At 41.4% G+C, this 9804-nt stretch overlaps 1 protein-coding gene, 1 long non-coding RNA gene and 6 other non-coding genes across 18 annotated transcripts; 1 reads left to right on the plus strand and 7 right to left on the minus strand.

Moving 5' to 3' along the window:
• The first annotated feature begins 460 nt into the window (after positions 1 to 460).
• HEBP2 (heme binding protein 2) lies at positions 461 to 4586 on the plus strand. Of its 2 annotated transcripts, none has more exons than XM_057379722.1 (5): positions 461 to 646; positions 2438 to 2522; positions 2620 to 2755; positions 2866 to 3031; positions 3548 to 4586. In XM_057379722.1, exons 1-5 carry the CDS (start codon positions 534 to 536, stop codon positions 3720 to 3722), a joined length of 675 nt encoding a protein of 224 aa, XP_057235705.1. In that variant the 5' UTR covers positions 461 to 533; the 3' UTR covers positions 3723 to 4586. The 2 variants fall into 2 exon arrangements, with proteins under 2 accessions (XP_057235705.1, XP_057235706.1); XM_057379723.1 differs by having other exon boundaries at positions 593 to 650.
• A 39-nt stretch (positions 4587 to 4625) lies between these two features.
• On the minus strand, positions 4626 to 7580 carry LOC130581547 (uncharacterized). 10 transcript variants are annotated; one of them, XR_008966225.1, is made up of 4 exons: positions 7554 to 7580; positions 7055 to 7079; positions 5147 to 6623; positions 4626 to 4956 (listed from the first exon to the last, which is right to left on the minus strand). It is a non-coding gene; the product is annotated as an uncharacterized LOC130581547 (long non-coding RNA). The 10 variants fall into 10 exon arrangements; XR_008966226.1 differs by having other exon boundaries at positions 5147 to 6794; positions 7554 to 7572; XR_008966227.1 differs by lacking the exon at positions 7554 to 7580 and having other exon boundaries at positions 5147 to 5867; positions 6576 to 6623; positions 7055 to 7118.
• LOC130581564 (small nucleolar RNA SNORD47) lies at positions 5023 to 5097 on the minus strand. Its single transcript, XR_008966245.1, has one exon. It is a non-coding gene; the product is annotated as a small nucleolar RNA SNORD47 (small nucleolar RNA).
• LOC130581563 (small nucleolar RNA SNORD79) lies at positions 5933 to 6006 on the minus strand. Its single transcript, XR_008966244.1, has one exon. It is a non-coding gene; the product is annotated as a small nucleolar RNA SNORD79 (small nucleolar RNA).
• Positions 7581 to 8113: 533 nt separating the features above from the next.
• Positions 8114 to 8194, minus strand: LOC130581566 (small nucleolar RNA snR60/Z15/Z230/Z193/J17). Its single transcript, XR_008966247.1, has one exon. It is a non-coding gene; the product is annotated as a small nucleolar RNA snR60/Z15/Z230/Z193/J17 (small nucleolar RNA).
• Positions 8195 to 8522: 328 nt separating this feature from the next.
• On the minus strand, positions 8523 to 8604 carry LOC130581561 (small nucleolar RNA SNORD24). The gene has a single exon (XR_008966242.1). It is a non-coding gene; the product is annotated as a small nucleolar RNA SNORD24 (small nucleolar RNA).
• A 233-nt stretch (positions 8605 to 8837) lies between these two features.
• On the minus strand, positions 8838 to 8904 carry LOC130581562 (small nucleolar RNA SNORD75). The gene has a single exon (XR_008966243.1). It is a non-coding gene; the product is annotated as a small nucleolar RNA SNORD75 (small nucleolar RNA).
• A 759-nt stretch (positions 8905 to 9663) lies between these two features.
• Positions 9664 to 9742, minus strand: LOC130581565 (small nucleolar RNA SNORD74). Its single transcript, XR_008966246.1, has one exon. It is a non-coding gene; the product is annotated as a small nucleolar RNA SNORD74 (small nucleolar RNA).
• Between the last annotated feature and the right edge of the window lie 62 nt (positions 9743 to 9804).

A 9804-nucleotide genomic window follows, 5' to 3' on the forward strand; every position in this document is an offset into this window, starting at 1 on the left:
TAGCTTTGTATAACCCCTTTGTGCAGATATCCAAGGGCTAAGAGGGCTGATTAGCCTCAAATACCACTCAGAACAGCCAGCCATCAGAGAACACTATCTGTCTTTCATAACATGCCAGCAAAAATCTCGTGAGGATGGTCTCAGCAGAGTGTGCAGCCAGATTTCTACCTACCCTTTACCCACAGGGTAAAAAGGAAAAGCTGGCATTCTGTACAGCAACACTCTCCTGTAATCCGAGCTAGGGGGGAAAGGACGACACACACGTTATTTACTTGATATCCTTTCTCCCAAAGCACAAAACCTGCCACTGACCCTGACATAAGCAGGCACACAGCCATAGCAACCAGAGGAAGTTACACAAGGGTGCAAAACTGTTTACGGAGCCAGATCACACACTGGTCCCAGTGTTGCCTCGTGGGTAGTAGGTGGGGCTTTTGGCATCTGCGTGGGAGCTCTCCAATGAGATCCAGAGCAGGACAAGTCTCCAGCCTTCTGGTTTTCATAACAGTAGCCCCCTCCAGTAGGGCTGAGGCATGGGAGGAGCTTGCCCAAACTCAAATAAACACGGACATGCAGCATCTTACGAGGATGTACAGCCTTCGCAGCACAGAGTGCAACAGCTAAAAGGACAAGGACAGCTGAAAACGTGAGTATGTCTACTTTCTCCACTTTCTTAATAGCACTAGGAGCTTGTGGAACGGCACTTTCTGGCTACACTTACTGGCAGTGTAACCTGCTATCTGTCCCTCTGGCCCCTGTGTTAAGAGCTGCAGAAAAACCTAAATACCCTATAGACATAATTATACAAATAGATGGACATGTCAAAGTTCAGCTTTCCTGTAYATCTAAAATGAATGCAACTGCAAGTATCTGGAGGATTCTTGTTTGTCTCTCCCATCCCAAAGCACCGTTTTATGTAATCAAAAYGTATTTCTTACCTGCAGTCACTGACAGTATTAGCCATAAGCCAGAGCTGTGAGATCTACCCAGCCATTAAAAAAAGTGTTGGGAAGGGGTTGGAATTAGAGAGCAGAGATGAACCAGCTTTTTCAGTAGCTACTACAGATGTTAAAAACATGTACTACTCTGCTTCTTCAAGTACCCAGGGAGCACATGAAGAGGAGGAATGTATTTTCTATCACCTTGTAGCAAAGAGGAAGTTTAGAGACAACAAAGTAGCATCTTTGTCTTTGAAGCAGTAATAAATTATTGTAGGAAGTTTCAGTGTATTGCTCATATTTACATTTAATAATATAGATTCCTGCTTTGTTATGCTTTGCAAATACCATTTGCAATATGATTTGCAAATACCATTAATTTTAATGGTAGCCTATTAGTAGAGTACAACAGTGCAGCAGTCCCTGGGGACCACCACACTGGTCAGCTGGAAATGATGCACCTTCAGGCTGGGACAGGGAAGGCTMCTGGCACCAGTATCCTGCTGCTTGGTTCTGACATTCCTTTGATCTGTGGGGAAAACTGAAGGAGCTGCTGGAAAAGGCTCAACATGCAAGTGACTCCTTATGCACTACTTATTTTAAGAATTCTACAGGATATCAATGCTAAGAGAGTTTGGGGCACTTTTTTTKGTGTTTTAATAAAAACTTTTCAACCTCAGATCCCAAGAACTCTTTGCAGCCACCTCTAAGCAGAGAATGGAGSGTGACTAGTACTATTTGACCGAAGTCCAGATATTGCAAGTAGAACAGGCAAGAAAGTAAAGTAGTACAAAGAAGTGGATTTTACAAAACTCACATTTTTACCCAAAACCAGGTAATTACGCTGTAGTCTGAGATTACATATTATGACCTAAGAATCTAGGTATTCACTGAATTGATTATGTGCTCTCTTTTCAACATGAAGACCAAGGGACATTGTAATGTAACAGAAGTCATATCTCAGCACTTAACCAGATCTGATTATTTCAACAGTGGTTTTGAATATTTTCATTTGCTTTGTCTGGGACAGYGTTTTCAAGTTTTCACCTTTTTCCACCCATATGAAGGCTATGGAGCAAAACTGTTCTTCATGARTGCACAAAATCTAATTTATCCACATGACTCTGAAGCTATAGGCCTTTAAGAAAATCATTACTTATCACCAGGCCAAATAAAGTCAAGGGTACAGTCAATACCAGATCAACCATACTACTTAGTGCCTTTTCACGAGGAGCAAATACAAGTCCTTTTTTACTTAGAGATTTCCACAAAACTCCCACTTGCAGAAACTCTGCTGTCAGGAAACGCTTTTTGTMATGGAGAATCAAGGGCCGCATACCCTGAAAGGGCATCTTCTCCAGTAGAGGTAGTTTCTTCATCCTGGTGCCGTTCCTGCAGGGCTAGAAGTATTTCAACCCTTTTTCAGGCCTTGCACCGGTTCAGTGACAACTGAGCTGTACTGAKTTAAGAGATGCCAATGAACTGTGTCTGCCTTTCAGCTCCAACAAGATGATCAAATCCTTCAAGCAAACATTTCTGTCCCTGGACCTGCAGTCCCCACGGTGGAGCTCAGCAGAGACAATGGTAACTGCAACAATACTTGCTTGCCGATTTGGAAAAGTAGCTAGCAATTTCAGTCAACACCCATCTCATGGTTACTGTGACTTTTGCTACCTTTCAGGCAAAGGACTATGAACTGCGTCAATATGAGACAGCAAAATGGGTCAGCACAGTAATTAGGGGGGAAACCCAGAAGGAAGCAATGCGCCAGGGCTTCTGGAAACTCTTCCACTACATCCAGGGAAAGAATGAAAAAGGTAGGATATGTTGGGTTTGAATGGAAAGAAGTAGCTAATGAACCCAAAAACACAGAACAGTAGAGGAGCTGGGGAATGTAGCTTTGACAACTGCTTTTCCTTTCCTCTAGAAATGAAGATTGACATGACTGTGCCAGTGACCTGCCTGGTAAAATCTGGCTGCACAGACTTCAAGATCTCTTTCTTTGTGCCATWTGAACACCAGGACTCCCCACCCCAGCCCACAGACTCCGATGTGTTCATTGAGGAACGGAAGGCAGCAGCTCTTTTTGTCCGGTAAGTAAAACCATGAATCCGGCTCAGTAGTTGCCCTAAGTGTGGGCTACACATTCTTACAGATGATTTCCAAGTGTGGATATATCCTGCTGTTTAAGTTTTAATTGCTAAAAYCCAACAATTAAGAAACGTTACGCTTGGTGTCTGAACCACAAAGTGACCAAGCTGTAAAACACCTTTTTTAGCCAACACTTAAAAATCGTTTTGAGTTTCATAGAGATGCAGCCTCCAAAGAGTGCTACTGAACATCTAAACCACTCTTCCAGCAGCCTACATTTGTGGTCGATCCTGTACTGCCACAACAGGTACACGGCAGTTTTCACAGGAAAAGAACCCAAACCAACACCTGGCCTGTGTGAACACTCTTGAGAATCAAAGGCAACTTTGGTGTTTTCTTAAACCTTACCTTTGAAAGCAGCATAAATACCTCCATGTTGCCTGACACCTAGTTCTGCATAGGTCATCTACTAACTATGGGTTTGAACCAAAATATCTTACTATTTTACTTCCTACTAGGTCCTTTGGTGGATTTGCCTCTCCAGAGAAATATGCTGAAGAAGCCGAAGCCTTGGCTAGAACCTTAAGAAACAGAGGCCAACCATTCCACGAAGACTTCTTCTATACTGCAGGCTATGACAGTCCCTTCAAGCTCTTTAACAGGCACAACGAAGTATGGTATTTTAAGAAATAAAATGAATGGGGGGGAATATGAAGAGGCTACTAATCAGCTCTGGAGGAAAACAGTTATTAATGGCTTTTGCTTTAGTGCAGAGATTTAATTTGCACATGGACACAATGTTTAATTAATTTTCTCTACAATGAAACACTATTCTGGCTAAAAACAGTGTGAAATGTAATTCAAGATTGTGTTGGGTGCAGTGGGAGATATAACAAACTTACTCCTCATATTGTAAGGTTCTAGGCAATGCGAATATTCTGACAATACCGCTGAACAGTTTGGATATCCAGCTTTACTTCTCATTACAAGTGCTACAGCACTAGTTGTAGTGTTATGGAAAGGGAAGTTCTTCACAGAGCTGACTTTCTCACATTAACATCACCCCTACGACAAGGGAGGAATCAAATTTTATAAAGAAAGCTTCCATCAATGAGCATTAGGAAGATGATGCATCTTAGCAGGCCATAGTCATTTTACCAAAATCTCCCACTTCTACACTGAGCTCTTTTCCCTCATCAAGGCCAAATGTTGTGTTGCTCAAATCCAGAACCCCCTGGCAAAGAGTTACCAAGACCAGGCTGCACACTTGTTCTGAGAAGATCTGCACCTGAACACGCAATACYAGGATTGCTGGTGGCCTATTATTTTAGTCACAAATATACAAGTAGTAAATTTAGCTCTCACCTGAAACACTTGAACTGCTCCTTAAATTACTTTGTCCAAATATGGGTATTGGTCAGGTCACCTACAGCCTGCACACCAGCAGTATTTGCCATCTCAGTTAAGACACTTGCAGGACTAGCCTTTGACCTAGTTTAGTCCTTTCCCTAAATCAAGCATTTAAAATTTTAATACAGTAGCCTGGAGCTGTTTTACAGAAGTTGTTCCATTAAGAAAGGAGGTCACAAGAACAGGTAGAGTTTGCAGATTTTTATTGGCTTCAATGTCAGGCAAACGTTACCAGTGCGGAAAAAAACACAGCTTTTCTAATGTTGTTCATGCAAGCGTAACCCATTTATCAGCAATTTTCCACCTAGTAAGACAGACAGAAGAATCATTATAAGGTACTGAATCAGCACAAGACACTTGTTGGAAACATCTCAGACCTTAGAATTTCATCTCTGTTCAGTGAGAGAGTTCAAGCTAAGGTTATCATCACTTGTTCCAACAAATAAACTTCATTATTACAGCAGTTATACTCACGTTCTCAGTTCTTCATACAACAGTTTCAGAGTTGCCTCCTCACCTAAGTCAAGAAAACACAGTTAGCACATGCAGTAGCACAACTGTAGAAGCTCCACAACAACTCTGTAACCTCAGAGGAAAGTGGAACGGAAAGGGTCATATCACAGTAATTCATTTGGCAGAATCAATTTCATCAGTGGCTACAAATATTCCCAGAATTTTCTAATATAATTCATGTCGTGCGGACTTACCCAGAGAKGCTGCAGGCAGTGCAGTCCTTTCCTAAGGAAGAGAGAAGTTCTTTCAGAATAACAAACAGTGCTACATGCAAAGTTTAATTATCTATTAATTTTTTATTTATCGAACTATTTTACCTAGAAGGAAGGTGACTTCCAGCTGACAACTCACAAGTTCGACTTGTGCACCCAAATAYGATACACGAAGCTTAAAAATGCTAACTGAACTGGAAATACAGAATTAATAACATTGGAATGACTGGGGAAGAGTATAAAGCTACTACTTTGCTTTGTGGTASTGTCTCGTCCAACAGAAAGTTTTGTTTCCTTATTTTAAATACCTAAAATACAAGTCCTATAGCTTTTCAAGATGGTTTTTATTTTTGAAAGCGAGAACCAGTTTGTTTGGAAACAAGTTTGAATAGCGATCATCCAGAACTTGATCCAAATTTGTGTACAGCCAATGAAAAGTTTAGTACTGAGAAGTGACAGCCACAGCATAGACATTTTTTTTGTTTAAATTCTAGAGTGCACTGTTACAGTGATGCCCACASAACAGCCAGATACAATAAACGGAGGACAAATCAGCTACCTTAGAGGACTAATTTTCAGCACCATTAATCTAAGCATTCAGCACAAAAACAGTATTCCAAAARTAATTAAATCCCAGGTACTTTACAATTACCTCGGATGCACCAGTCTTTGTTTCTCACACAAACTCCACACAAGCTTCACCCTACAAAGAAGTGAAATTGTACCAACATACTCCTCTTGGCAGTGATCTTAGTGTGTGAATGTGGGTACTGTTTCAGCACAACAGTTCTCCTCAGCCTTTCAGAGAGATTCCCATTGCTTAGAATTCATCACAAACAGTACACTGCTGCTTAGAGCAGCTTAATGTTGTATCCCTTGACTCTGCTTAAAGGGTCAATTGACTTGAGCATTTCAGATCTTACTCCCAACCACACCCTGATTCACATCACCCTAAGAGCTCTGATCTAGCCACCAAGACAATTCACCACGTAAGCATTCAAGATGATTGTTACACCCTGAAAGAGCCCACTAAATTTAATTAGCAAGTTKAACAATTAATTGTACTGCATTTGCTCAGCACAGAATGTGTGGCAACCTGCCAGCAGAGAGCTTTTCTCACCAATAAGGAATTCAAGTAGTCTACAGTAGGTCTACATTTAAAATGGTCCCTGCTATTTCTTCTTAGTTACAGAAAGTTAATTTCAAGTATGAGATATGCAGCACCTTGAGTGAGTCAATCCTGCAGGCTGCTGGCAAACCTGTGGGACTTTTACCTGACAAAGGTAATAAAATTATCAAGAACCTTGTTTAATGCTGTAGCTGCACAGTAATTAAAAGGCCAGAGTCTAGTAACTTCCTCACTCCCTGTATCACAGTTCTGACCTGCCACACTYGTGTGTTAGCTACTTACTTTTGCTGGCAGCACTACTAGCTGCATCACGTCCCAGTTCCAGCACATCTGGAACAAAGCAAACCATCAGGACAGTACAGAAACAAGGACAGGAGGATGAAATGCAAGTCAGGTGCCTGCAGTCAGATAGAGCTAATTGCAGACCTCCATGATTGAAGTCAAGGCAGTCACAGCTCATCACACATGCAGCTTACACTGTCAGCCTCCTGCACAGCCCTCCTATGGGTAAAAGGGCACAATCTCAAATAGGGCCATCAGAGCCAATTCAAGAGCTCACAATGAGGACTTCAGCACTTATCGCCGACAAGACTGGGCTTCAGAGAACAGTTCCCCTTCATAACGACCTCCTGTTTTGGCTGAGATGCAAGCAGCAGCCAATGGGCCCTTGCCCTTTTTGCTGTAGCAGACAAGCACTTAATATTTAACTTCTGGGCATATGTTAAAAYGCTAATACTTGGCAAGTTAAAACAAGTACTTACCTCACAAAGAGAAACATCCGGACGCCTGCAAAGAGTAATTTGCAATTAGGTGGGGTTCAGGATGAAGTTACAGTGTAAGAACAGTTCCAGCAAAATACTGTATCAGAGTTTGGTCAAGTTTTATCCTCATGGGGATCAGAGACCTGATTCAACATCATCTACAGTAGGCTGCAACACTCTCAATCCTCTTCTGAAGGCAGCCTGTAAATCTAGTTCCCAGCACACTTTTACAATATAAGACATTAATTCTCTTACTCCAGAGAGTGCTGAAATTGTGGGAACAAGCAAACCTCTTAATTGCAGAACTCAGCGACATGAGCTCTGCGTAGCCATCCAAGTTGTGCAAAACCAGAAAAACCATTTTAGACACTAAAATGCACAGTACTGTGGCATTCGCCATTTCGTTTCAACAGCCAAATTCAAGAGATCCTTAACAAAACAATTATTTGAGCTCAGACCAAAGCAGCATTTATCTAAGAAATAAAAGCTTATTAATTACCTTCAATTAGGAAAGCCTTTATTTCACCTCTCACTGGTATTGGTGAAGACGTTTCTCACACAAGAGGAACTGGACTCCTCTGTGCAGGGCAGCCTGCAAAGCAACAAAACACTTTTAAAACCTGGGGCACTAACACTTGATTAACTGTATTCTGTATTTTGTGCCCGATTTCACAAGCACGTCCTACTTTATTTTTCTGTTTAACCTACTGGTATTCTGAGATGAATTTTCAAAACACATTCATGAGCAAAAGGAAGTATTTCACCTTAAACTTCCCACGTGATTTGTTTAAAATAGCCTAAGCTACAGGCTGCATCAGACAGTAGGCAAAAGACAGTAACTGTGATCACCACGGGTCATCTGCTGAACTATGCAGTCATCACACAGCAGCCTTTCCAGGTAGGAGATAGAAACAACTTTTCACAGATGGAGGCAATGCAGTATTTACCTTGTACAACTTATAGCTTCATCTCCCAGTGCCTGCAAAAACAGAAAACTACATCAGATCCCTTCAGCCTTTATGGCCAAGCCCACAGCTCCTACTGAGAGACCACAAGAGCCAGATACATCAGATAGGGGCGAAGCACAGAAGTGTTCATCAGGAGATATTCTGCTGAACTATGCCTTCATCACTGTATCTGCTTTGGAATTGTAATACCAGGCAATCACCTCTTGTGACTGCTTTGAAATGTTTTCCCATTAAAAAAAAAAATGCATGAGAATTTGAATACTATCAAGTATAAATTGTTTCTGGTCTTAGTGGAAATTCATCCTCAAACACACTCCACCCTTCTTACTGAAGTGCTTAAACTCTGTGGAAGACACATAGAGGATACATAAAGAGCTTATTTCTTACCGGGTGATATTCCTTCTGCACATCTCCCAAGAGCAGGATTCAAATCCTGGAAGAAGAAACTTGTTAACAGTATATTCAGCTGTCGAAACACTGAGGGGAATTTTGAGTTGTTGTGCCTCAGAAATCTGGTATGGTGGTAAAAGTGCTCATCACTCTCTTGGTCAAGAGTAGCAAATAAGTGTCATCACTCTGGCACCAAAGGGAAAGCTTTGATCAGGGAATTAAGCTGCTTTCTGATGTTATCAGAGCAGAAGATGCTGTTTAGACAAACACTAGGCACTATGTCTGATTATAAAGAATTTTTTTTACCTTGGGAAAAAGTAGCATCAAGTCTCCATATTTGAGGGCAGATCTGGAAGAGATGAAATACTTAAAGATGTTTGCAGAACAAGGGAGCTTCACGAGCAATCATACCAAGCATATTAGAAAGCCTCAGCATGGAGTTTTCAGAAATCACTTCTGTCCACTACTCTTATATTGAAACCATCATAGGCTCTGGATTTACTTAACTTCACTCCTCATAGTTACACATTTTCTACAACACACCCCAGGCAGTTTTCCCAAAACATCAATAACTGCTGTAAACAGCAAAGCGGTAGTAAAGGAAGAATAAAGGGATCCAGGGTACTCTTGCAGTCTGGTTACAGGATGAGCAGTGGTTCAGAAACAACAGGAGCCTTGTCAACACTCTCCAGGACAAACAGGTGACTTTTTCCGGCAGAAAATAGAGGCTTACCCAACACAGTACAGGCAATTACTGAAGTACAACTGCTGTTCCTGTAATTCCCTGATAAAACAGTACTCCAGTCTARTTTGGTGTACACGAATCCAACATTTCTTAATTAAGACTCTGTATTTCAGAAGCAACATTTACCTGTTTCGAAGACAAGGAAGAGTGTAGCTGATACATGTTGAACTGAAAACAAGAAAGCGTATTAGTTTTTCTTCTTCCAAAAAGGATGCATTATGCACAATTTTTACTTTGAAAGATCCAAGCAATAGCCAAAATACTCCCGAGTCTTAAGCTCTCTCCTAATGCAACCTGATTTTCTGTTCTTTGAAGAAATGAAGCTACAAAAAAGTAACTGCTATTAYGCATTTTTAAGCGGAAGTGATCACTAAACTATTTTGCTTTCCACAGCTTCGACTTTGGTGTATAATCACCGGCTCAGGTTCGGCAAATGTTAACTCTGGTTGCTTAGAAAAGCCCACGTGGTGTCTCAGCCATCCCCGAGAGGCTATCATAACTACTGCATGCCCAGCTCAGATATGTTGGCATTCATCACCCTCTCAGATGTCCCTACCAACATAGTTCTCATCATGTGCAGAGCATATAGAAGTGCAGTGAGCCATTTCTCTTCMAACGTGCTGAGTTAGGACCCACAAGGACCATCG

Source organism: Malurus melanocephalus, unplaced genomic scaffold (assembly GCF_030028575.1).
Source record: "Malurus melanocephalus ecotype Western Australia unplaced genomic scaffold, MMel_1.1 scaffold_419, whole genome shotgun sequence".
Taxonomy (NCBI): Eukaryota; Metazoa; Chordata; class Aves; order Passeriformes; family Maluridae; genus Malurus; species Malurus melanocephalus.